Here is a 24,906-nt window from a genome sequence, read left to right on the forward strand (position 1 = left end):
TATAGAGTGAACTTGTGGGTCTGCGAAGGGTTCGTCCTAAATGACAGTCGCTGGCGCTTTGGAATAACGGCCGACACTCCCTGCGGCCGCCGCGCCCTATACGTACATTTCCGAGTCGCGCAAGTAACACCGCTCCGCGCAGCGACCAAAGTTCACACAGGGCTGTGCAGGCACGATTGTCGTCAGTCGGCAGCCCACTTCATGCTCACGCACATGCACGACGGCTACACGATTCGCCAAGGAATATGGCGTCGCCTGCACCTGATGCAAGGTTTGACCTCACAAATATTCCCTCAGTTCTGACGTGGCTCGACGAAAGGCTTTTATTTATTTTCTCGGTATTTTGTGGATTTTCCCAGGCCTGTTGTATATAGGCCTTCTTGGGCTCATCGCTTGCTGATAGTAAAAAGCAATCAGACATGCGATAACTCCCCGCTCCTCCCAAATTGCATTTGTGCCCCTGCATCCTACATCCTCTCTCTTGACTCTATTCTCGTTCTGACTGCGGTGTCACATATTATTTTACTGACTTCATTTTGCTTTAGATGCTTCGTATTCTCACATCTTCGCAGCTTGCTCGGCTCGCGCGTCGCGTCCGAGCTCACGCACTCTTCGCGTAGGCCTTGACTGGTCGTGGCCAAAAAACTCAATGTTCGCCTGCAGTCATCGGTTATTCTGTCGCTCGAGCGAGGGCCCGCGAGGCTCAAGAGTCTGGAGTATGGGTTCCAAACGTTCTCCCGTTCCCTTGCAACTCGTGCGAAGCATAAAGAAGTGGACGGTGGGATTAGGAAAAGTGGTACAGGATTAGGCGAGGTCCGAGTTCTGGCGCCTCCAACAGAACACGAACTCAGGAGACTGTCATCTATGTGCATGTTTGAGGTACACAGCTTTAAGAATATCTGATTTACGACAGTACATTGCACAAGGCAGCATGCTTAAATGGTCCAGCGGTTCACAGCCTTGCCCGTTTGTCCGTCTCTATAGACAGCGTTCGAGTGGTGCCGTGCATTAGCGATGCCATAATTGCCTCTGCCGTACCTTCTGGATGTGTGTGTACGACCTATCAGCAACGATAGTATCTCAGTGAGAGAGATACTAATCGGATGAAGAGCCGGCAACTCACCATATGTCCTCCACCAGGGACTTTGCTCGATGTGGCTTGATGTCCGCGCGTAGCCACTTTCAGTATGTCTTCTTGGAAATAACGAGGTCTAGTGCGAGGATCAGACGCAGGCACAGCGAAGGTGTCATTGATCGGGCGCATTTACATAAAGTCCGCATGCTCTCCATGGATCAGGTGAACTGGAATGCGTTGGCAGAGGACATGCAAGTATTGGAAAGCTCGCAGCGAGCATAAGCGGTCACGATAAAGTGCCTGCATTCCATTTGAGTCGAATCTGCCATTTGCAATAAAACTGAATCGTACCGCTTCTTGCCGCTTTGTGCACTTCAATGTTACGCCCTGAGTGAGATTAGGGTAGGTCTCTGTGGGAAGATCTCTGAGACCATGGTCCTAATAATCGAAGAAGATTCAACGTCAGTATAAAATAGTAAGAGCAAGCGCGCACAGCATAGATCTGGAAGGAACGAGGGTCCCAGCCTTGCCACTGCTTCTCTGATGTGAAGAAGCGCATGGCTTCTTCGCGGCTGGGCCAGATGTCCCTTCGTTTCGCAATTATCTCAGAGTACTCCATCTTGAATTCACCGGGCTTTGGTTTTCGTATGATCATTGGCTCAATCAGGATCATAGACAAGAATTTCACTTTGGGGAGGTAAGGGGTCGAAAGTACGCTGCGAAGACCGTTAGTGACATCGTGCTGAGGACAGAACTCAGACCACAGACAATGCGACCGCGCCGAGCGAATGACCAACGGCGACGAGTTTGCGTGAGCGGAAGTCGACATCGATACCACTGCCTAGACCGGATAAAAAGGCGTGTATGCTCCGTGCATAGTCTTCCCAACCAACTGGGCTGTGTCAACAATAGGGCTATATCGTTTGAAGAAAAAGTATATTTACGAGATGATTCTGGCCTCCAGTCCAACGCCGAGGTCAGGAGATGATCGTTGAATATGCTCGAATCTCCATGATCTGGCGCGTCAATGCACCAAGCTTCGCGTATCTTCAGATTGGGCTCGCGGCTGACGAAATCGTAGAGGTGCTCCAGGGTTGGCTCCCACTGTTCTTTGTGCCCTCCAACACAGTGGGCAAAGACAAGCGTTAGAGCGTCATCGTCAGTATGGTTATTATTTAGGTCCCGGTAGCGTTTGATGGCAAGCTGAGAGGAGGTTGAGACGACAAGGTGTTCGGCACAGATGTGACCGACATACGCGGAATTGATAATCGGGCCGTGGGTCGAACACGAAAGAGTCGCATACCAAGGTGGCCGCCATATCAGTACGAGGTTCGTCAAGCTGGAAATGCGAATGATGAGGAGTCCGTCCCCCGTGCCTGCCATCGCGCCGATTAAGTGCATCTCAACGTCAATTTACGAGAGCTTATCAGAAACTAAAACGCCGCTTTCAAGGCACGCAATTGAGTGTGTTCACACGTTCGCATCATTTGTCAGCGTTCGCAAGAAGGATACTTACGAGAGATGTAGCCAGATAATAATTCCACAAAATAACATAAAGAAAATTTGGCAAGGGCGTAAAACCACGTGGTATACGATCGTATTGATGCGCCCATGCCTATACTTGGCGCAATCCCTCTTTCCCAACAGTGCCTAGTCTCTCCATTATTGGCCTCCAGACAACTTAGCTAGATTTTTTTTTAAAAAAATTCCATACAGCCAGTTGCGAAACAATAGGCCACCCCAGGCTTTTTCCGCTACAGCAATTGCAGTTCCACTCGGTGATCTCCTTGCATCACGCAGCAGACGCTTTGCCGTGCACCATCGTAAGTGTTGAATACTGACTGCGGGTGCACTTTGTGCTATTTAGGAATGTGTCGCCAAAGGTTGACCAGTGTAAGGAAGCAGAGGCATCGGGGTTGTGAGCTTTGGATGCGGCTCGTTCAGTGGTTCATCGTCATTCACGCTCAGTGCTCACAAGGCCTATGAGCGTCCGATGGTGTCAGGTGGCCATGTAGCCACCCTGTATCTTGCTCTAGATCTAGGTCGGGGCATCAGTCACTGTACTAGCCAAGGTTTCAAAGTGGCCTATCGTTTCGCAACTGGCTGTAACTGAAGAAGAAGTCATACGACCTCAAGCTGCCATGAAATTTCTCCATCTTATTTCTGACTTCGGTATGGGCCGGGGCAACTTGTGAAAAAATCACGTGACAATAGTTACGTAAAAGCGCCTGTTCCTGGGGAATTCTCTGACAACATCTCGTGGACCTGACTATGTAACTGTGCTTTACGAACAGGCGAGGTCCTTAGTTTACCTCGATGCGGTGGTGCACGCGACGTATCGCGTGGATACCTCTCATTTCTTCCACCGTTGAATAACATGTCATTCATTTGTTCGTTTCATGCTTCGCTAACCGTGCGGTTTTATGCTTAGCGGCGCGTATGCTGTAGTGTATTTCATGGAGACGGCACCTCGAGTGCATGGGGCCTTGATGCGGCGCAAATAACATAAAGCCGCCATTGCCTCGAGGCCAAGGCATTATCCACGGGAGATGTTAACATTCATTGCCGATAAATGACAGGCACGACAAGCATCGGCTCCTAGGGACATCATGATCGGGGAGCCTTGCTTGCTCCATCTCGTTTGGTGTACAAAATTGGTTCCTGTCTGACCGCAGACGAACCTTGATATGCGGGAACTTTGCAGGAGGGTATACTCGATAGGTACGCCCCCGTGAGGATTTTGTACTCGTTCTCGAGGATTCCAGCTCACTTCCACGCTTTCACCAGACTCTTGTCACCCTCTCCTGCCCTCAATCGAGCTGTCCGTACACCGTTGCTAGGCGATATCCACCGACAATTGACAGGGCAGTGGCACTTCGAGCATGAAATCAGACACGCAAATGCCCGCCGTTGTCGATGCCGAGGAGCAGGAGAAGGGAGTCCCAGTACAGCCATTCGGGAATGAGGTCGAAGGGAACACGGTTTTGGCTTATATTCTTGGCCATTTGCATTTCGCTCTTTCTGTCTGCCCTCGAATTTGTGAGTGGCAGATGCAGCCTTCTTCAGGACCTCAGCTAACGCTCTACCACAGACCACTGTGTCCACCGCACTACCAATCATCGTGCATGACTTGAACGGCGCTGATTTCGTCTGGGTTGCATCAGCTTACGCTCTGGCTGCGACCACTCTGCTGTCCGTGACGGATGGCATGTCCCAGGTACGTCCACGTGTGCTTTCAGTCAGTCTCGTTTGATGGTCTTCAGGTATTTGGCCGGCAGCCTTGCATGCTCTTGTCGCTGGCTTTGTTCACCCTTGGCAGCGCCCTTTGCGGGTCTGCCAAGACAATGAACTGGTTGATTGCAGCTCGCAGTAAGTTAGGCGCCGTCCATCTGTCCGATGGCGTGCTCTAAGGTTCTGTCATCTACCTGTAGCGCTCCAGGGTGCAGGTGGCGGCAGTATACTCGCCATCTCTGCAATAGTCATTTCCGACCTGGTTCCATTGGCCGAGGGCGCGGTGTACAATGGATTTATCGGCATGTAAGTCAGATGCATAGCACTGTGCATTGAGCGCAGCGATTGACGTTGCTTGTTTCTGGTGACACAGGACATAGGCGGTCGCTGCAGAGACGGGTCCCATAGTAGGCGGCGCACTCGCTGAGGGTAGACAGTGGAGATGGCTGTTCTGTACGTTGCCGGTCTGTGCTGTGCCCACAGGCTCTGTTCTAACCTGAATTTCGCAGACCTCAATCTTCCATTGACGGCAGTGGCAGGAGCGCTTGTCATCCTGTTCCTTAATGTCAAGATGCCACAAGGTTTTTTCCGCGAAAAGATGGCCCAAATGGACTGGATGTACAGTGACAACCTAAAGTATTGCAACAGACTACAGAGGGGTGTTAAGATTCCTCAATATCTCTGAATATTACAGATGGCTGAACACATTGTATATGGTTTCTAAACTGGACAACTAGCTGTATTTTTTCAAGGTATTGCCTTGTAGCAGAAGGTGTATGCTGGAAGAGTATATCAAAAATAGCTGAAAATATGCATATTTATCACATAATTTGTGGTATAATACAGACTGTAGAATAAAATTAACTCTGCACATATTAAAATGGAGCTAGTTGTATAATATGTGTACAAATATAATGATGTGATTAGGCATCCATTTGAATGAACTGTAGAGCATATTACATTCATTGCAACATGCAACAGTGTATACTCATATGTTTCAAACATAATCAGGTGCTGAAGTTCTTATATTTTGCTACTATATATCTCTTCTAGTAAAGTGCATACTGTAAACAGATTTTGGGAAACTTTCCTCTCCATATTGTGGAGTTAGATATGTGCAAACTGCTATAAGAGAAACAAGCCAATGTGATATGCCCTACAGTTCATTCAGATAGATGCCTAATCACATCATTATATTTGTACACATATTATACAACTAGCTCCATTTTAATATGTGCAGAGTTGATTTTACTCTACAGTCTGTATTATACTACAAATTATGTGATAAATATGCATATTTTCAGCTATTTTTGATATACTCTTCCAGCATACACCTTCTGCTACAAGGCAATACCTTGAAAAAATACAGCTAGTTGTCCAGTTTAGAAACCATATACAATGTGTTCAGCCATCTGTAATATTCACAGAGATATTGAGGAATCTTAACACCCCTCTGTAGTCTGTTGCAATACTTTAGGTCGTCACTGTAAGGTTTTCCATCCCTGCAAAGTGCAAAATATTCAATATTCTCTAGCAGCAATGTGCTCGTCATCGGTAGCTCCACTGCCATGGTCCTCGCTCTCACATGGGGTGGTGTGCAGCATCTCTGGAGCTCTGCACAGATATTGGTACCACTCGTCATCGGGCTTCTCGGCCTGTTGTTGTTCTTGCTGTACGAAGCGAAGGTTGTGAAGCATCCTCTGGTATGTCCCAATCTGTTTTGTGTGGGATAATGTCACCCTAGTGCTTTGTAAGTTCCCATCTTGCTTCTGTCCAACTGCACAAGCTTCAGTGGGTACATAGATGGACTTGCACTACTACACACACTGATGATTGATGCAGCTACATACAGACGTTCATATCACCTCTGCTGACTTTCTCCACACTATGTAAGTTATATTTTCCCACAGAGATTTCATGCGAACTCCTATTCCTCATAGAATACAGACTTTATGCCAGTGCTCTACCAGGCCAGTTGGGGCACCTCACCTATTCACTTCAGAGTCCTGCTGTTTGGCCTCGTCCTGGTTGTCAGCCCAGCCCTTATCATTTGCGGGGTGAGCATAACACAGATGGAAACGTACTGAGTGCAACTCTGGATCAGATGGGCGGCCTGCCTTGCTGGCCTCGGTGTTCTGTCAACTCTGGACAAACACACCGACATTGCACATGCGACGGGCAGGCTGCTCCTTCTCAGAGTGGAAAGCAGACTGGTATACTCTGCATTGTATTTTCCTGTCCTAGCCCTGCTCTCTATCTTGGTGAACACCCATGCCCTGGCATTCTTCCAGTTCTGCAGGTCTTTCACCTCCATAAGTTTTTCAGTGCAGTGCCGCATTTTATTCAGTCGCAAATATTGATACTCTCTAATATGTGCAGGTTTGGAGAGTGACTATTTGCATGGCTGTGTTGCAGACACAGCTAACCAAGTGGCTGCTGACAGAGTTTGTGAGCTCACTCCCTGAAGGCGTCTCCATTGTGTACTCCACAATACCTATTATCCCAGGTCTGTCCAAGCCGCTGCACACGCAAGTGCGTGCTGCATTCGCAGACAGTATCTGCATACTATGGCAAGTTTCCATCGGCATTGGTGGCATTGGTGCCTTGGTATCACTGTTCATGAAGGGGCTGCTGCTTCACAAGCAGGTTGACAAAAAGTGGGGTATTGAGGAGAACACAAGTCAGGAGTGGGCTGACGAGGAGAAATCTCAGGTTACAGCTCTCGAGATTGAATCAACCCTCTCTCAGTAAATCAGATAAATGAAACTAGTTCTTCTGGTGAATCGTTACCCACATTTCTCATATTAACTTTAAAGTGTCTTGCTTATTCAATTCTTCACGTTCAAGGAAGTCCATCGAATCACGCTGATGTCAGTTACATGCTCTTTAGCCATGGATGTTGTTGAGTTAACACGAATACACTACTTATAGCTTTCCCTTGCCAATGTGATGAGCTCATGGATCAGCAACAGGCTCATTCCAAATAACAACCATTCACTCTTTGGGGTAGGACCTGTTTAATTGTCCTACATACATTGTTGAGCAAGGCTTGTGTCATCATCTTGACGCTTGGCACCTATGGGCTTTGTTAAAGCTCTGGATATTTTTGATTACACAAGAGATACTAGCATCAAGCACAGTGCGGAGAACTGTTGGAGCTAGGCTAATACATTGTACCAAGCCTTCTGTGGCAGTCACGCGAAATGCCAATGGCAAGCCAGCTGGATTTTATCCTGTCTCTGTGCTTTCTGGATTGGGAGCCTGACATCTGTTACTGAATCCAATAGAATGTCACTCATTTGATCAGAGATGGTGCATCCTCTTGTGCTCAATCTGTGGGTGCTGTTGTTGGCCATGTTTCTTCAGTACAACTCCGCGCCTATACAATTCTCTCTAACTCCCAGACATCAGGCCCATTCTGACCCTGAAAGTATAGCATGGTTCTGGGCGTATATCTCCGCTCTTTTCTTAATGTATCTAATCAAAGAGAAGGTGTCATGTACAGTGTACCAGAGTATGACAGGCAACTGAGTGCACGATCTGCCGACACCTTCCCTGGCAAAATGAGTGTGGTACACTGTGTTCATTTGGTATAATGCCACGATACAGATTGTGTACAAAATAAATGTGCAGCCAGGCAACAATGCGCAAACGGCCAGATTCCAGCCAGCTGGTGCAATATTTGAGAAGTAATTCATATCTGGGTATTGTGATGGGTATTATCATGGTATGATGACTGGGCTGCGTGAGCGTGAACTGGTGAGAGCACGCAGGCACGATCTAATACACACAGGGAGATTAGTCTGAGTATGAAGGGAAAGAGCACACTGTATAAATCTAACCTAATACACATGGAGGAATTAGCTATACAGGGTGTAAGCATATGGGCATACTGCAAGGGCAACAAAGGAGACTTACTCTGAGTGCAAAGGGAAAGAGCACGCAGAGTGGGGATGTGGGGAGGAGTCCTTATAATACAAAAAGGAAGTGAATTGAAAGTCCGCTAGAATGAGGAAGCCTGCCATAAAGAAGTCTGTGCGTGAGAGCACTACATACTGATCATCCAATCACTATCTACGTATTAGCACGCGCCTAATCCAAGATGTCCACCTTAAGTCCATGCCGGGCGGAACGCCGAGCCAGAGCCACTAGGCGCTACAACAACGGGTTGCTGGGGCCCTATCTGAGCACTGAGTACTGAATGAGGGCGTGTGTCATTAGACCTTGCTCATAAATGCCATGTTATCGTGTTACATATATTCTTTTATTTCTTTATTATTTATTTTTAAATGTACCACAGCTAGGAAGGTGCAGCCTTTAATTCTAGTGCCTACGGGAGTCGCTGTAGCACAAGGAAGGCTTTTAGATAGTACTATGCTGCAGCCACTCCATGAGAGAAGAGATGTAAACTTGCCAATTACTAAGCTTTTGAGGCCAGCTTCGTTAGGGCTAATTTTGAGCATGCGCTGCCTGCCGCAAAGAAACAAGTCGACCGAGCCAGATTCGAAAACCCGGACTGAGGAAAGGCGGCTCGGACCGATGATCCGTGCACTTGACGGAAGCGCCGATGACTAGGCTCGCAGGCTCGGCTCGCACAGCTTGCTCACAGAATGCCACCAGCACCATCCACCGAACAAAATTTCCGAGCAAACCTCTCTCAGTTCCGCTGGGCTCGCGGCAACAATGACGACTCTCAACAGAACAACCCTCCAGCAAACCCATTCTCTCGCTTCTACAACGCGATAGGCGGAGGCTACATCCCGCTACGGTCGAACGAGAGGTCGAATGAGGAAGAGGCGTATTTTGCGTTGTCGAGATGGGACAGGTACGTAGCTTGAGCGATGTAATGTCTGCGATATCAAAGCAGAGGGTGCATTTCACAGGTTGCTGGGCTTCGGTGGCTGCTTGCTCGGTGCTGCTGTGTGCTTCTTCGTATCCTTCCTGACACTACCTATGCTTGCGATACGCCCCTCCAAATTTGCACTATCATTCAGGTATGCGTGATCATTTCAATTTTTGCCATCCTCTTGATCTTTTCTCGCAGTTTGGGAAGTCTGCTTGTGATGTTTGGGTACGAGCAACCGTTGCCGTACACCTTCAGCTCCGTAGCCTCACGCATCCATCTGTAGATTCTCGGTGCTCATTGGACCAATAAACCACATGAAGCACCTCGTATCCAAAGAACGTCTACCGTTTTCATTTGCCTACATCAGCAGCTTAGCATTGACGCTTTACTTTTCGCTCGGCGTAAGCGGACAGCTTATACTTCCGGATGTTCCGCTGATAAGATCCGGTATGCTACCAGGCTCACTCGTACATTGGGTCTCTTATATGTGCAATCATTCAGGTACGTCCTCACGCTATACCAATGCTTTGCATGCCTAACTATCACACAGGTTGTCGCACTTGTCTCTTATGTCCTTGCGTACTTTCCAGGCGGCATCCAGACACTTCGTTTCGGGTCGCAAATGGCTTTGCGCGGAGCGGGAAGCCTTCTTCCCGTCTAGTTAGCAAGCCGACGCGGACATTTGAAAACAGCCAATCTTGTCCTTACCCTCCCTCGGATTCTGTGCTGTATCCTTTTATTTCCAACTATAACTTATCGCCGCGCCATGTATTACTGTCGCCTGGATCTCAAACCTACGTTTTGCCAGGTCGAGTATCCGTTCAAGCCAAGGCTCAAATAACACCGTACCAGCAATTTGTCCGTCCTTACTCCGCTCTCGTTACCCTGAAAACTCATCGCCTATGACGGTGTCATATTCTTCATAGCGTGCCCCTACTGCTCGGAAGCTCATCGCCCGTTCCGGTATCGTCTCCTGTACGGCGTGCGCGAGCGTCGATACCATGTTGCGGCACCGATGGCACTTGATTCCTTGTCCACGCGCCTCCATGTATCAACATTCAGCACCACATGCCTCACGACGCATCTCGTGAGCGGGTTGCCTTGCGGATCCTCCGCAGACAGGAAGAGAGTGAGGGGGATACTATCACGACCTAGTATAGTGGGTGTATGTTTGTTTCAGACCTCAGACCTCTACGCCCCTGATACCGCGATGCGTCTGCAGCAAGTCAGATGGCACGACCTGGCCAGCTGTAACCTGCATGAGATTAATTGGACCAGAGCGAGGTGACGGTGATTGTAACGGGCGTGCTCGCGACAAAGTCTCTGAGGTTGTCGTACCGGGGGTCGGTGTTGTCTCTGATCTTGAGTACGGTGCTACCCAGAGGCGAATCAGCACTGTAAATATGTATGGCGACTTCAACTGGGCATCCTATCTGACCAGCGAGTTCTTCCGCAATTGAGATAGTTGATGAGGTCTAGCGCGATCGTCTGCTACTTTGACAAGACAAAGCTGTAGCCATTTTTCGGTGCGACAAACATGACGAGGGAGGCTGCGAGGTTCTTTAGGCAAGAGAGCGTGCCTGGTGTCGGGGCAGGCTAATCACCACCAGCTCGATTGTCAGCCTCCAGCCTTCCCCCTGCAGTGCTACTATAGTGCCACTAAACACAGTACGCCATGAGACCATACCTTACGGATTTAGGCTGATGTACGCGGCTCACTCTCGAAGCTGTCACTCGGGCTATCTCGGAGGAGATCGATCCCGAGTGGAACATCAAGGTAAGTAGCCAATCTCTTGACACGCGCGCGATGGTATGCTCACCAGGAAACATATCACTCTTGTAGACGGGGTTTCCGAACTCTCAGAGCGGAGACTGACCTGTCCGAGCCGAAGCCGCTCCCGCGTACTCAAAGCCATCGACGCCTCCAGCTCAAGTCAAGAAGTCTTTTGAAGCTGCACTCGACCCAAGCATGGAAGTAGGCGACGTGAACAAGGCAATCACCAAGATTTATGAAATATTAGAGCTGCCTCAGTCTCCTCTCAGGATCTACTTTGGCAAGGACGCTATTGACATGGCGAAGTCTCAGTTAAAGCTTCTCAGGGAGGATTGAAGCCGCCGGTCACCGTCCGAAATTCATTTAGGATTTATCGTGGTGACTTCCGTCATGTGTGAATACAGTAGCCTACACCGTGGTAACCGTGAGTAAGAATGCGTTCCCATCGATAGCAATTCCTGCGGCCACAGACCAACGAGAGTATTAACGTGCTGTATAAATCCAGAAACCAGTGCGTACCGTGGTTTACACCCTGGCTGCCGACTGGCAAGACGCCTGTCAAGTTCTGCACGGTAGTATTGTACGATGTCCCGTTGAATTGTGTCATCCCAGCTGCCATGTTAGCAAAAATATTCCTACGCAGGAATCAGCATATAAGATCCTGACCCGGAAGAGCACTACACATACCTGCCAACATCATAGCCATCGGCGGAAATGGTATGATTCTGGAATAGGCCTTCTTCGGCAGAAGTCCTATATTTGACATTGTATCGACATGTCTGACATAACAACTGCACAGCTACCTACGCCAGGAAGAGGGCACTCGTATTGGCTTGCGGACCATCCTGCCGGAACATGCTAAAAAGCTCGCAGTTTCAAACACGAGTACGTCTGCGAAACGCCGAACATACCGTAGGTGGTTGCCTCCCAAAAACATCTCGATGCAAGCTCCAAACATGGCATTGCCAAAGCTCTCGCGAAGCTCCATAGTTTGATTTTGGGGGCCGTTACCGTCGCCGAGGTTGGCCGTGAACAGAGTTCCGAGAGTGAGACTAAAGCATTCTGTGGTACTTCATCGGCTATGTGAGAAAGCGACAGTGACACTAGAACCGCAGCACTTACAAGCCTACGGCACGGGCGTAGTTAAGGAACCCCGTGTCTGTTAAGACTTCTGGAGAGCTCAGGCCTGAGATTACCACCTAGAACACGAAGACATTTCGTCACAAGATATAAGTCGTGAATGCAGCACATACATTGAGTGGTTCTCCAAGGCCATCAGTTGCCATGAGGAAGAAGCTCCCGCCTTGAGTCGTCGGATCCACAAAGGACGCGTTTCCTCCGCCTTGCGCGGCAACAGCAGCTACGCCGATTGCGAGCGACGCTGCAGTGAAAGCGAAGAGCATTCTGGCGTGTGGTGGTGGTGGTGCGCCCTGAACAGCAGAGAACCTCGAAAAGAAGACTCGTCGAGGCTATGGGAACGCGCGCAGCATGGAAGCGAAATAGAGAGTGGTACTGATCCTTGACAGGGCAGACACTCTCACACAGCCGAGCATAGCGCACTTACGCCCTGGGAGTAGAGTTAGAAGCATTCCGATTTGTCTGCAACATCTTACTGGCGTGGCCCGTTGGAGATGGGACGACCTTGCCGACTAGTCAAAAATGCTTGGAGGCTAGAGTCCAGGCGTTTACACAGTCAAGTACAGTTCAGTTTCTGGTTAAAATTGCTCCCTGCATCATTCTTTCCCGGCCTCGTGGGTTGGAAATCTCGCAGAGTGAGAGAGAGATGGTGGTTGGACTATGCGCGCGACGCGTTGCCGCTGGGTAAGTAATCGTGTTTATATCATCTTACCTTAGACCAGCAGTTTGGAACAGAGCCATACACAGCTGCACGGACGAGACTGAGGTGACAGTATCTGAGAGATATTGAAAATCACGCGGGCGCGATTTCGGCCATTCGGGAATCTGATCATTGAGCATTGGTTTTTGTCTGACCATGTCACACAAGTCTCAAGATACTCCGCATTCGAGAATCTGCAAATATTCTCTGCACTAATGAATCATGAGTCCGTGTGCTAAAAATTCTGCGCCTAAGACTCGTGAAAACGAGTCTCTGTGCTCGCAGCACTGACTGCCGTCGTGAGATAACATGAAGCGTCGACAGCCTGAGCATGAGCCCGATGAGACCAGTGTGGTACTCACAGAAGACGATTTTATTGAGCCATAATGTAAGTACAGCGAGACTCTAGCCTGCACACGGTCACCCGGACCTAACTAACGAGACCCCAGTCTTCAGAAGCAGTCGTCGGTATGGCTTCGACTGCACTGTCTGCGGGGAACTAGGCATGTCACTTCGGAAAGCTCTTCACCACGAAGCAAGCGCACGTCATACGAGACGAGTACGCGAGCTCGACGGCCGTGTTGAAAGCGATCTATTTGAACCTGTGCCCGCCCATGTCCCGAATGTGTCGAACGCTTCTCACGACGGGTGGGTTAAGTATGTGTCCCGTGGTGTTATAACTTTGATATACTGCTGACATCTTGGACGGATAGGTGGCGAGAAGATATGATAGCTCAGGACAAGAGGGATTTCCCCAAAGGTAATCTAGGTGGTGGTTTCCTTGAGGACGATGACGATAGCGTTCCGGCCCTGTCTATGAGGGGCGAAGGTACCAGCGAGCTTGACGATGAGCTTTTCTCCGCCCTGTAGCCTGTGACTTCGGCATCTATTGCAGCTTACTACCCGAGTTGAGATCATACATATGTTCTAATGTAGTCTCCTGCCGTTCATTGTGGACTTCTAAGTACGGAATGCAACTCGAACGGACGTGTGCTCCGAGGCCTGAGGCTCGGTGGGCGCCAAACTGTAGTGGGGAGATCTCGGATCGGGCGTATTTCGCATTGGACAGAATCATGATTTCGGTCGGACGAATCTCAGACAAGAACCAACGCTCAAAGATCACGATACCCCGAATCATAAAATCCGCCAGATCTTGAGCCCCACAGTCTCATCCGTGCAGCTGTGTAGTAGCCGCCTGCGCCCGAGCCGCCACAGGCGGTCGAGAACCAGAAGGCTCGATTACTGTATTACTGTACTACTATTACGCAGATGCCCTCAAAGTAAGAAACGATTTTCTTATCCCTGTTTTACTCGCTGAAGGGGCCCCCCTCTCCCATCCCTCGCCTTATATACCTTTCGACGGCCCCTATTTCGTCATTCTCCTTGATTGGGCCCAATCGCTGCTTCCGCTCTCCTTTGCTTACGCCGCGCGCAGCGCGGCTATGCTTCAGCCCTATCTATTCATCGCAGCGAAATCGAGAATTTTGAGCTTAAATTTCCCGCCCGCAGAACCACATCCACGAGGACAGCAGTCGCGGAGCGGCCTCTTGTAAACAAATACATATGTGAATCTATATTTTCGGAAGAGTCACGAGGATGCTATATGAGTGAGCATACACCAGCCGCGAAGACGCCAACCTCGATCGCGAGAACAGCTGCCACGAGAACAGCTACCGGGACAATATTTGTCGCGTAGCGGAGCGAAGCCGTCTCTTGTCAATCTTTACTCAGCATACCTCTAAATTGTCGCGGGGATTGAGCGCTGATTCCTGGCGTAGAAATTGCAATTCAGAGACCACGCTCGCGGATACTCTTGTACATGTCAACTGCGCACTCTCCGAGGCTCTTGAAAGGCTTCAGCTGAAGAACCTTCTGTGCCTTGGCCGATGTACAGAATCCGCCGGGGAAGCTGAACTTGGGCGCGTCTGCATTTCCGCGCTGGATGCCCTCGAGCCCGGGCGCTCGCTCCTTGAATGCGTCGTCTGCGATACAATGTATGTCAGCATGGCACAGATGGCACATATAGGTATTAACGAGACTCACAGAGATTTTGGAATGTGAATGCCCCTGGAGGCAAGATCAGCGAGGAAAACGGAGAAGGAGGGGGGGAGGACACACCTGCGTCAAGGATGAAGCGTTCGCCGCCGGCCCCCTCCACACGGAGCGCGGCTACGAAGGCATCGGCGACGTCGCGCACGTCGACGTACTCTGATGCGTAGTCGTTCACCTTTTTTGCCTCCCGCGGTGCCGTGAGGTACTGGTACAGCAGCTGCGAAGAGAAGTTCAGCTCCTCGAGGGACTTGCACTGTTCGGCCGATCAATGTTAGCACTGCTTCCTGTCTCATTATCGCGGGGCACGGACCTCGTGAATGACAGGCTGCGCGTTCACATATCAGTATGTGTGAATACGGAGCGCAGGCCTGGAACTTACGCCGAAGGTCCAGCAAGGGAGGATCCGGGTCGCGTCCCAGCCTATCTCGTCCCGATGTTCCTCGACAAAGTTAATAATCGCTCGTTCAGCGAGAACCTTGCTAGCTTGGTATAATGTGGTGCCATCGGTCGCGCTACCTTTCTCACTGAATTCAGCGACCGCCTTGTCATTCCACTCTTCCTGTCATGATGTTGAATGTCGGTCACGCAATTATGAGTGAGAGCTTTCTAACCTCTGAGTATACGTGAAAGAGGTCTGCATGGCCGAGCAGTGCCTGTGCCGAGGACATGTACACAAAGCGCTTCACGTTCTTGCTGCTATACGATGAGCATGTTGGGAATAGCGCAAGACGAAGGGGACAAACCCATGCTCGAGTATGCTCTGCAAAAAGTGCACGACGCTGTCGATATTGCTGCCAGTAAGCTCTGGACGACAATGGGTCGTAAATAGCCTTCGCGGGTAACTAGGGAGGAGCGAACACGCACCCGAAGACTCCACTCCCATGAACTGCGCCAAGCCTGCCTGTGGCGGGAGTGTCAGCGCATGAAAAATAAAATGTGGAGGGGAGACGCAGACGTACCGCATGAACAACGGCGCTGACGGAGCTGTCGAGAGCATTGTCGAACGCACCGGGCTGTATGGAGATATGATCAGATGTCTGAGCCAGGGAACAGGTGGAAGCCGTACCTTGGACGCGTCTGGGATGACGCGGTACGAGAATCGACTGCCGTGTGATTTGAAGAGCATGGCGAGGTACTGACCCTTGTGGTCAGACCTGACTGTGCCGCGGACGACGTACCCTGCCTCGAGGACGGCGCGGGCGATCCACGAGCCATTGAATCCGGAGACGCCAGTGACAAGAACTGTTGCGGGTGGTTGGATGGCGGGCATTGCTTGTGTACAACGCTTGTCTTCTGAATGTCTGGAGGTATTTTCGATTCCAGGACGTTGAGCAAGTGGAAGGCAGCAGGATACGACGGTAATAAATCATTAGTCCTATATCACCTCGAGGCAGGTGATAAAACCGCGCGTTTCAGCTATGGTGGTTTCTGTCTCGAGTAGCCTCGGTGTTATAATGACCGAAGGATGATGCCGAGGGAGTTCACTTGACGCAAGAACGTAGTACCGCGCAATGCGTTCCGGGGTGTAGCTCGCCGAAAGCGTCCAAACTCTGCATGAGACATATGGTGCGGTGAAACGAATTGGCAGGGTAAGTAACGCATGTTGATGGGCCTAAGACATAGACTCACTAATAATCTTGAGACCTGAAACAGTGAGGAACAGTGCACACTGCACAATCCGCAGCTGATCTGTTCCAAGAACCCGTGACATATCACGCTGCGGGAAGATTTACGACAATTCTGCGAGGGCCTGCAAGGGCTTGCGAGCACAGCAACGGAAGTATAATTGGCCGTGCCGATCGATGTGCAGCAAGAGATGATTATAATATTCGAGAGCAGTGTTGTCGGGATGATGTGACGTTCAACGTGCTGGTTCGTGACGATGGTAATGTGCAGGCCGCACGGAGTGCGAGAGGTCCTGCTACCTTCTCGGATTTGTGTGTTTTTGACAGACGACATCGTCAGAAATCAGTGAAATGATGAAAGGTTATCGGGCCGAAATGACATAAAGTCTGCAAACAAAATACCACTGCCAGGCTTTCATTTATCGATCTCAACTGTAGCTTTAGTACGTACACTGAGTCTCGAAACATGAATGAGCTTGCACCGGCTGCAGAAAGTGAGAGAACAGAAGATGACGTCACTGAGGTGACACCGTCATGAACCGTGATCTCCACGTCACACTTACGGATACCTGTGACTCGTGAGGCTCCTCGAACAGTGTCGCGCGGTGTCTTAAGGGTAGCGAGAATATTTGGAAGGGACAACGACTTTACGTTCGAACAACCAAAGTGAGCCGCTCTACGGCCGAACCAATCAGTTATAGTATCGCCGGCGCCGGCGCTTTCATGCGAGCTCGCCCTGACGCAAGTTGCTCCGCCTGCGCTTCCACCTGAGCACGCACCTCTGAGATCAAGCGTGTATCGTTATGATTATCCTTGTGTCGAGCCATCTGTGGTCAGTGACAGAGATAGTGGGTACATGAGACGTCTGCTAGGCTCAACTATTCCATGGACTGCATTGAAGTGTTCATTGAAAGTCATGTATGTTTTATCCACCCATGCTAAGGGTGATACACGGTCTATACGCTTACGAAGAGACCGGTAAGGTACCAGCTCTACCTGTTCGCCTGTTGCTGCACCGTTCCATTTGGCTTCTCGGTCGGCTCAAGCTCGACGCCGACCGGCCGCGCGGCATTCGCGGCCTCTAGCGCCCACTTCTCGTCCATCTGCGTGTGCAGCGGGAGACCCTTCATGAGGAGCGTCGAGAGGAAGCCGAGGCCCACGATGCCGATCGAGACCTCCCAGACGATGCGGAGGCTCTGCGCGAACGCGACACGCACCTCTTGCTTAAGCGGCTCTTCCAGCATGCGGATCGCGGCAACCGCATCGTACGCGAGCGAGATACCACCCGGAAACTGCGCGAGGAAGGCCGCAGGCAGGCGGTGCGTGAGCTGCGTCTGTAGCACTGCGGTACCGATTGTCACGCCCCAGACCTGCAGAGAATATAGACAACAGAGTGTAGGCAGAGAAGGATGTAGGCTTTACGCCTGCAAATGAGCGGAAGCACGCGAAGAGCGCAAGTGCGTGGGAATTCTCCGAGGCGGGCAGCGGTGCGAGCACCGGGAAGTACGCCGCAGAGTAGAAGATGCCGCTGCCGATGCCCATGATGATGAGGAAGCCGATGCCGTGCGCCGTCGAGCTGTCAGTGGTGAGCGTCGAGAGCGCGCCGACTGCCACCACATAGAAGATCTAACCGACAACGAGCTGCGCGTGGTACGTCTTGGTTGCGGCGATGACAATGCCGCTGATGATAAGGGCCGGCCTAACAGTCAGACATAGGCCGAGAGTATCGACTGCGGAGCGGATGGGTGAGGCGTCCCGGCAGGCCTGGAAGTATACCGGCATGAACCCTGGATCGAGAGTTCAGTGCTCCTGCAGGCATTCGCATATGAATTTTTACGCACAGATAGTGATGTGCGGGCCGGGCCTCAAAGCCCGCGAACCCGCCAAGCCCGGCCCAAAAAGCCTGACCTGAGCTAAGCCTGGCAGCGGACTCAAGGCCGGGCTCGGAGCGTAGTCAAGCCCAAGCCCAGCCCGAAAGCCCAGGCTTGGGTGCACCAAATGTGTTGCCGTTCCCTGGGCCCAAAACATAGTAAGAACAACTTTATATACACATACGAGACGGGACGTTGACTTACCGGACTGGGCGGTCCCTGCTAGTGTGACTAGGCGCAATTGTGCGCCACCGCCTGGCGTTCGCCATAGGCGCCCCTTCGCGAACCTTGTCATAACATGGGTTGTAGCGCGGTCGCATGCCCTCTGGAGGCTGAAGTACGGTGGGTACATGCAATAGCAGCCTATCACATACAAATATGCTCACGTTCGTAGCATATAAATACTTGTCCTAAGCCTTGCAAGCCCGGGCTTAAGCCCACGGCTTGGGCCGGGCTCAGGCTCGGCTCGGGCTCAGGGCTCAGCTTGGCATCGCCACAAGCCCAAGCCCGGGCTTTGAGCCCAAGCCGGGCCCGCACATCACTATGCACAGACAATAGCGCTATTGACAACAGGAACCAAAAACGTCTGCGTATACCTGCACGAGAGTAAGCTCATGCAGCAGACAGAGACGAAACCGCTGTTCACCCGCTGAAACTGGTGCGGTTAGAGAGCAGCGAGAATGGAATCTGCGATAGTAGTCAGCCTGTTCCACTTATGAACTGAAAGTGTGAAGAGTATTCACAATTGGATATGGCGGCCCGTTTGCACAAAAATTAGCGCGGCATGCAAATTCAAATCCCGCTGTCAAAAACATAAGTAATGCCGGTAAACGTGTTCAACTCCGCCGTCAAATAATAACTGACTGCCGTCAAACGAAGTCTCGCCGGCAAAGAGACTCACGCTCGCCGGCAAACACATATGCACACAGGCAATTCCCCTCACAGCCCATACTTACTGGAATTTTAGCTGCATGAGACACATGAACTGGCGATGAGACACAGCTAATGATACTAAAAAAATTAGAGGCCATATCTAGCTAGTGAGTTTATTATGCATAGCTACAGGCTGGTTGCACAAGCAGGAGCTTACCAGGGCCGACTGACTGACCATAAAAATCACTACTGGAAGCCAATGTGCAGTGAGCAATATTTAAACCATGAAGGAACTGGCATGAGGTTGATTGTTGGAGTGAAGGAAGAAGACTCAGCAGTGCATGCATATAGTTAGTATAGACTATGCAAGAGTGCACCCTTGCGCAAGAGAAAGGGACTGAGCCCCGGCTTGAGATGGGCTGGAGTATGAAAATTTGTTTCACGGCCTGACGCGATAAGTGTGAGAAGCGAGACAGATAAGGAAACTACAAGTACAGTAAAGGAGAGAATTCCTGCGCAGAATGTCTGTGGGGAAGGTAGGGGGCAGTGAAAGGGGCTGAAGGTCATGTAGTAACCAGAGATCCGAGTCTCTGATACTTACCTAGTTCTGGTCAATCTGCAAACTTCACATCTCTGCAAGAGAGGCGGCCTCCAGTCTAATGCTGCATGCTGCCTCCAAGATCACCAGTCTAGGGTTAGGAGTCCTAACCCTAGAGTACGGTCTAGGAGCTGGCCAACGAGTTGCAAGAAGCGCTTGCGCTCATACCAGCAACTCGCACGGCCTCAACACACGCAGCCTCAACTAGGCCAGTTTGTGTCCTTTTTGCGGTCTGGTGAGCCATAATTGGCTATTTGATTCCTTTGTACCTTGGAATTTTGTGTAGCAGGAGTTCTTCAACTTGTTGCCATGTCTTTCTTCTGTGAATCAATAATGGACTCTGGACAGCAGCCTCCTGGCCATGTTGGACAACTTGACCTTCGCGTTTTGTTGCACATGGGCCTGCATGCTCAATTTGCTGATGACTCAGACGAGCAGATTGATGGCCGGTTGCAGACCTACCTTTTGTCACTGGTGACACCACAGCCGCCTCCGCCGCCTCTGCCTCCTCCTCTGCAATTACCAGGTGGAGGTCTCCCTCCTCCTCCAGGACCTCTGCCTCCACTGCCACCAGCAGCTCCCGTAGTTCCGGCACCTAATGGGCCAGTTGCCCATGCAGATGTCACAGTCTCTTGGAAGTCTCTGACGCTCTCGCCAATCGACCGCATGCGCCACTACTCATGTCGCCTCTCACGCCGAGTAGCTCTGGTTGCACTTTGGGCCCTGGAGGACAAGAAAAAGCCAGCTCTATGGTGCTAGACAAGAGCAGGCATGGCACGGGCGTCGTCCCTGTCCTCCTTGGTTCGGAAGGATGTCACTATCTTGCTACGCCATGGCGTGGATGGCAATCTGCGCACTGTGGCCTTGTCACGTCTGCCAAGATACACAATTGCTGATGAATCTCTCATGTGGGACAACTGGTCTTTTGTGGTGGGTGAATTCATTGATAGCATGCGGACTGTCAGTTACCCCCAGGACCATGTCAACATGTGGGCAAAGGCATTCCTAGCCCTGCAGCACCATTTTATCTGGCAGTCGGATGGTCCCGATGGCGACTGTGCAGTCATTCACTACATGGCCACCATATCTGCCGACTACTTTGACTGACTGGCAGGTGACCTCCTGGTTCTCGATGTGTCCGTAATCAGCAACAATCTGCTCGATACCCATCTCAAGACTGTTGAGTGTGATGCCCGCACAACTGAAGCTGCTGCACGGACAGCTGACGCTGCAGCACAAGCTGAGTTTCAAGCCAGGTATGTGCTCTGTGTGCTTTCGTGCTGCGTTCAATCTCTCACATGCACACTCTGCTTGCCATTTCTCTTTGGAACTGTGCATTGCCTTTCTCTCACATCCTTCTCGTCCATTGTGTCACCATTGCGTCATTTGCGTCTGTTTGTCAACCTGTTACCTGCATGCATCTTTGCGTTCACCTCGGATGATATCTACCAGATTGTTGCACAACTCCGGCTTGCTTCAGCACACAGGGCATCTGGCGTGCTCTCAATGCCCTCACCTCTGCTTCAGGCAGCCCTGTAGCCAGACTGCCCGGCTCTCGTATCCAATGTTCCGCAGTGCCCATGCAGCCTTCTGGCCAATACCAACAGCAAACCACGGGCTCACTCCACCAGTTCACAGATGCCTTCCTTGACCGCCCAGTATGTGCAGTCTGCCTCGGACGTCATTGCCACAACCTTCATCGCTGCAACACCAATATCACCTGGGATGGGTGCCTCCCACGATGCTGCCGCGACCCACAGTTGATGCACATCATTAACAACAAAGGAGCCGAGCTCTGCATCGACTGGCAGCGCCAAGCTCGATGCACCTCCAGTAGCTCAGCTCACATCCACATATGCTCCGGGTGTGGAAGTTCAGACCACGGTGCTCACACCTGTCATCTGGTGCAGAAAGCACTAAGCGCAAACACCACTTAAGGCTGCTCATTGGGCATTCTGGCTGCGCCGGCACTGGTTGGAGGAAAAGTACCCATCGGTGGTGCTCAGATTGCAGCAGGGCTTCCACCTCGGCATTCTTTGCATCACTCAAACACACGCTCTGAACAACCACCCATCCCTGGCTGAGTTCACTGACGCCTTTCGAACAGTTTTGGACAAAGAGTTTCGCCTCAGCAGATACATTGGCCCATTCACCCAGGCTGCACTGGAGCTGGAGATAGGTCACTTTTAGAGCTCTCTGATCTTGATTATTTCCAAAGCGAACAAGCCTGGCACCTTTCGTATTGTACAGAACTATTCCCATCCCCACACTCCCTCTGCAGAATACAGCTCTATTAATGCGCATATCGACTCTAATAAATTTCCGTGCACCTGGGGCACCTTCACTGCCTTCTGTCTACTGGTCTGGTACCTTCCGCCTGGATTCCAAGGGTGCGTGCATGATGTTGCGGAGGCATACTGCACCATTCTATTGCATGAGTCTCAATGGCCAGGCACAGTTGTGTGCCTCCCAGAACCTGATGCTTTTGCTGTGGACACTCAGGCCAGCCTTGAAGGAGCGAGCTTCCCTGGCACCTTTGAGCACACTCTTGACGCAGGTCTCGACATCATCCGCACAGCCGGCATGGGACCACTGTCTCATTGGGTTGATGATGTGCCATTTCTGTGAGTGCCGCTTAAGAACCTTGAGTCTTACAATGAGCATCATAAAGCATGTCGCAAGTGCATTGTCACAAATGGAGGCATGCATATTAGCGGAGAACACTATCGGTATGGTGGGAATGTGCTACCAGATGGTCGCATGGAAGAATTTGATGAGGACATGATATTTCCCATTCAGGACTTATTGCGGCAGTCACTGCGAAGTGCAGAGGATGCAACATTCTCTTATTGTGCAGCCAACATCAATGCGCTGTGCGATGACCTTGGAATTCCATGGCAGGTGGACAAGACAACACCATGGTCCTTTTCCTTTGTCTTCACAGGGCTGCTCTGGGACTTAAAGTCAAAGACCGTCACCTTGCCACAGTCAAAGCGCTCAAAATACCTGGCAGCTGTTCATGGTTGGCAGGCAGGCACGCGCACTCACAAGCTGGACAAAGTTGAACAGTTATACGGAAAGCTCCTCCACGCATCACTTGTTATCCCGAAGGTTGCGCATATCTCACAAACCTTGAGGTCACTTTGGGAACATTTCGAGCCAATCACTGGCTCAAACAAACTCCTCCGGTAGGCACCCCGGACAATATCGCATGGTGGGATCGTTTACTTAGCAAACTGTTGATGCCACGCTCAATACCAGGCCCTCTCACTCTGCGCGATCTGCACGCATACTCAGATGCAAGCTCAGAAGTTGGAATTGGAGTGGTGGTCAGAGATCGTTGGAGAGCTTGGAAGCTGCAGTGAGGATGGCAGAGTGGTGGGCGAGACATCGGGTGGGCAGAGGCAGTTGGATTCGAGTTGCTCGTCCATATGGTCATCTGCCTTGGTGAGTCAGACAACGCATTCTTGGTCTACGGAGACAACAAGGGAGTTGTCGAAGGCTGGTGGAGCGGGTGCAGCAGAAGCTGGCCAGTCAACGATGTTTTTCGACGCATTCACTGCACCCTGGCCATCTACAACACCACTGTATGCACCCGCTATATTGCAAGCTCAAGCAATCCTGCCAACGGACCCTCTTGTGAAGTATACCCATCCCTCGACCGACTCCTCCCGCACATCCCTCTTCCTGTCGCACTTGCTGAGCTCATGGACAATGTCTCCTCCATCTCAGACAGCTCGCATGCACTCTGGCCAGCAGCCTACTCAAAACCACCATCAGATGACAATCCAGTCGCTCATGCAGCTGCAGAGCTGCACAACAAACAACAATATGAGCACCAGCTCCTCGCAAACACCCTCCGGCATGGAGCCTCTATCTGACGCTCAGGCTGTGCAGTCTTCAGGATTCACAGTAGCTTCTTGACAACGTCTGGCCCTTCTACCTTCGGCTCTATGACCTCCCTGCGCTGCGGGTGACCACCTAAAGTTATAGCGGCCAACTTCCTCTCTCGATGTAGAAGCCTCTCCATTCATTATAGAGGACGACTTTGTTCGTGTTGCTGCTGTAATGTCAGTAGCATGGGCTCCCAGTACACTCGAAATGTATGGGGCTGGTTTGTTACTCTTTCATGCCATCTGCAATGCCCGATCAATTCCAGAACCGAGCCGAGCACCTGCATCCAGCGAGCTTCTTTGTGTTTTCCTGGCCAAACTCCCAGGCTCGTACTCCATCAGTGCGCTCACAAACTACTTGGCCGGAATTCAAGCCTGGCACCATCTATACTGGCTACCATGGCACTTGGACAGCACGCAACAACAGCTCATGGTACGCGGTGCTGCTGCAATGCTGTTCCGTTTGGACGTGGAACAGCCACCTTCGCTACGCATCACCCGGGCGAAGCGACCACCCCTCACTATTGCCATCCTCTCTCGTGTGCGAACACATCTTGACCTATCTGTCTCACTTGATGCAGCAGTATATGCTTGTGCGACCGCATTGCTGCATGGCATTGCACGATCAGGTGAGTTCACAGTGACCAAGTTATCAGCATTTAATCCGCAGCTTTATGTGACCATATCTAATGTCAGACGGGGCGTCACTGACCAAGACAGCAACTCTGTGACTATCATACATTTGCCGCGCACGAAATCAGCCCCCAATGGCAAGGACGTGTATTGGGGCAAACAACTGGATGATACTGATCCTGATGATGCCCTGGCCAATCACGAAGCAGTGAACTGCCCGCAGCCAAATGAACACCCGTTCACATATGAGGTGCTCAACAGATCGGGGTGCATTAATTGTCGTCTGCTCACTGAAGATGCCTTCATACGACGGTTCCAAGCAGCATCAAAAGGCGCTGGGATCACGGACAACTACTCGAATCACTGCTTTCGCATTGGTGGTACCTTGGAGTATCTTCTGCAGAGCCTGCCCTTTGAGGTTGTCAAAGTGAAGGGCAGGTGGCTAAGTGATGCATTTTGTCTTTATCTGTGTCAGCATGCAGAGATCATGGCACCATACATGCAGGCCAATCCAGCAGTCTGGCAGCAGCTGGTAGTGCATACTGAGCTCCCTTCAGTGCGTTGAATTGAGCAAATTGGTATGTAGTCTCTCTCCTTA

The 24,906-nt window shown here is 51.0% G+C and overlaps 10 protein-coding genes across 10 annotated transcripts; 5 read left to right on the plus strand and 5 right to left on the minus strand.

The window, feature by feature from the left end:
- Positions 1-788: 788 nt before the first annotated feature.
- On the minus strand, positions 789-2,425 carry PHACADRAFT_211609 (uncharacterized protein). The gene is made up of 9 exons (XM_007398627.1): positions 2,331-2,425; positions 2,020-2,278; positions 1,844-1,967; positions 1,569-1,791; positions 1,427-1,513; positions 1,269-1,375; positions 1,124-1,211; positions 1,039-1,060; positions 789-978 (listed from the first exon to the last, which is right to left on the minus strand). The coding sequence occupies exons 1-9, from the start codon at positions 2,391-2,393 to the stop codon at positions 953-955; spliced, it is 999 nt and encodes a 332-aa protein (XP_007398689.1). The 5' UTR covers positions 2,394-2,425; the 3' UTR covers positions 789-952.
- A 1,550-nt stretch (positions 2,426-3,975) lies between these two features.
- PHACADRAFT_211610 (uncharacterized protein) lies at positions 3,976-7,057 on the plus strand (the record flags this gene model as incomplete). Its single annotated transcript, XM_007398628.1, has 6 exons — positions 3,976-4,098; positions 4,167-4,292; positions 4,339-4,444; positions 4,507-4,612; positions 5,841-6,009; positions 6,686-7,057. The coding sequence occupies 6 exons, from the start codon at positions 3,976-3,978 to the stop codon at positions 7,055-7,057; spliced, it is 1,002 nt and encodes a 333-aa protein (XP_007398690.1).
- A 1,859-nt stretch (positions 7,058-8,916) lies between these two features.
- On the plus strand, positions 8,917-9,813 carry PHACADRAFT_100622 (uncharacterized protein; the record flags this gene model as incomplete). Its single annotated transcript, XM_007398629.1, has 6 exons — positions 8,917-9,131; positions 9,190-9,300; positions 9,351-9,377; positions 9,436-9,553; positions 9,612-9,653; positions 9,703-9,813. The coding sequence occupies 6 exons, from the start codon at positions 8,917-8,919 to the stop codon at positions 9,811-9,813; spliced, it is 624 nt and encodes a 207-aa protein (XP_007398691.1).
- Positions 9,814-10,032: 219 nt separating this feature from the next.
- PHACADRAFT_164264 (uncharacterized protein) lies at positions 10,033-10,200 on the minus strand (the record flags this gene model as incomplete). Its single annotated transcript, XM_007398630.1, has 1 exon — positions 10,033-10,200. The coding sequence occupies one exon, from the start codon at positions 10,198-10,200 to the stop codon at positions 10,033-10,035; it is 168 nt and encodes a 55-aa protein (XP_007398692.1).
- A 1,080-nt stretch (positions 10,201-11,280) lies between these two features.
- Positions 11,281-12,473, minus strand: PHACADRAFT_260672 (uncharacterized protein). Its single transcript, XM_007398631.1, has 7 exons — positions 12,180-12,473; positions 12,049-12,125; positions 11,838-11,996; positions 11,734-11,784; positions 11,614-11,679; positions 11,446-11,561; positions 11,281-11,384 (listed from the first exon to the last, which is right to left on the minus strand). Exons 1-7 carry the CDS (start codon positions 12,327-12,329, stop codon positions 11,335-11,337), a joined length of 669 nt encoding a protein of 222 aa, XP_007398693.1. The 5' UTR covers positions 12,330-12,473; the 3' UTR covers positions 11,281-11,334.
- Positions 12,474-13,268: 795 nt separating this feature from the next.
- On the plus strand, positions 13,269-13,633 carry PHACADRAFT_198406 (uncharacterized protein; the record flags this gene model as incomplete). The annotated part of the gene is made up of 2 exons (XM_007398632.1): positions 13,269-13,420; positions 13,477-13,633. 2 exons carry the CDS (start codon positions 13,269-13,271, stop codon positions 13,631-13,633), a joined length of 309 nt encoding a protein of 102 aa, XP_007398694.1.
- Positions 13,634-14,551: 918 nt separating this feature from the next.
- On the minus strand, positions 14,552-16,085 carry PHACADRAFT_30874 (uncharacterized protein; the record flags this gene model as incomplete). The annotated part of the gene is made up of 10 exons (XM_007398472.1): positions 14,552-14,745; positions 14,807-14,830; positions 14,882-15,068; positions 15,126-15,140; positions 15,195-15,374; positions 15,427-15,508; positions 15,559-15,619; positions 15,680-15,716; positions 15,775-15,828; positions 15,882-16,085. The coding sequence occupies 10 exons, from the start codon at positions 16,083-16,085 to the stop codon at positions 14,552-14,554; spliced, it is 1,038 nt and encodes a 345-aa protein (XP_007398534.1).
- Positions 16,086-17,432: 1,347 nt separating this feature from the next.
- PHACADRAFT_198408 (uncharacterized protein) lies at positions 17,433-18,222 on the minus strand (the record flags this gene model as incomplete). Its single annotated transcript, XM_007398633.1, has 3 exons — positions 17,433-17,810; positions 17,863-18,047; positions 18,072-18,222. 3 exons carry the CDS (start codon positions 18,220-18,222, stop codon positions 17,433-17,435), a joined length of 714 nt encoding a protein of 237 aa, XP_007398695.1.
- Positions 18,223-20,115: 1,893 nt separating this feature from the next.
- PHACADRAFT_198409 (uncharacterized protein) lies at positions 20,116-20,541 on the plus strand (the record flags this gene model as incomplete). Its single annotated transcript, XM_007398634.1, has 1 exon — positions 20,116-20,541. One exon carries the CDS (start codon positions 20,116-20,118, stop codon positions 20,539-20,541), a length of 426 nt encoding a protein of 141 aa, XP_007398696.1.
- A 3,291-nt stretch (positions 20,542-23,832) lies between these two features.
- On the plus strand, positions 23,833-24,774 carry PHACADRAFT_76616 (uncharacterized protein; the record flags this gene model as incomplete). Its single annotated transcript, XM_007398635.1, has 1 exon — positions 23,833-24,774. A coding segment is annotated over one exon (942 nt), but the record flags the coding sequence as incomplete, so codon positions are not given.
- Positions 24,775-24,906: the final 132 nt, after the last annotated feature.

The sequence above is a fragment of the Phanerochaete carnosa genome, assembly GCF_000300595.1.
Source record: "Phanerochaete carnosa HHB-10118-sp unplaced genomic scaffold PHACAscaffold_8, whole genome shotgun sequence".
Lineage (NCBI taxonomy): Eukaryota > Fungi > Basidiomycota > Agaricomycetes > Polyporales > Phanerochaetaceae > Phanerochaete > Phanerochaete carnosa.

Coding starts and splice junctions, on each gene's coding strand:
- PHACADRAFT_211609 (XM_007398627.1), bottom strand. CDS start 2,393: ATGGCGGCCACCTTGGTATGCGACTCTTTCGTGTTCGACCCACGGCCC. Junction 1,968..2,019: donor CTGGAGGCCAGAATCATCTC/GTAAATATACTT, acceptor GACACAGCCCAG/TTGGTTGGGAAGACTATGCA. Junction 1,061..1,123: donor TCCCTGGTGGAGGACATATG/GTGAGTTGCCGG, acceptor CGTTGCTGATAG/GTCGTACACACACATCCAGA.
- PHACADRAFT_260672 (XM_007398631.1), bottom strand. CDS start 12,329: ATGCTCTTCGCTTTCACTGCAGCGTCGCTCGCAATCGGCGTAGCTGCT. Junction 12,126..12,179: donor GCCTTGGAGAACCACTCAAT/GTATGTGCTGCA, acceptor TTCGTGTTCTAG/GTGGTAATCTCAGGCCTGAG. Junction 11,997..12,048: donor TACGCCCGTGCCGTAGGCTT/GTAAGTGCTGCG, acceptor TAGCCGATGAAG/TACCACAGAATGCTTTAGTC.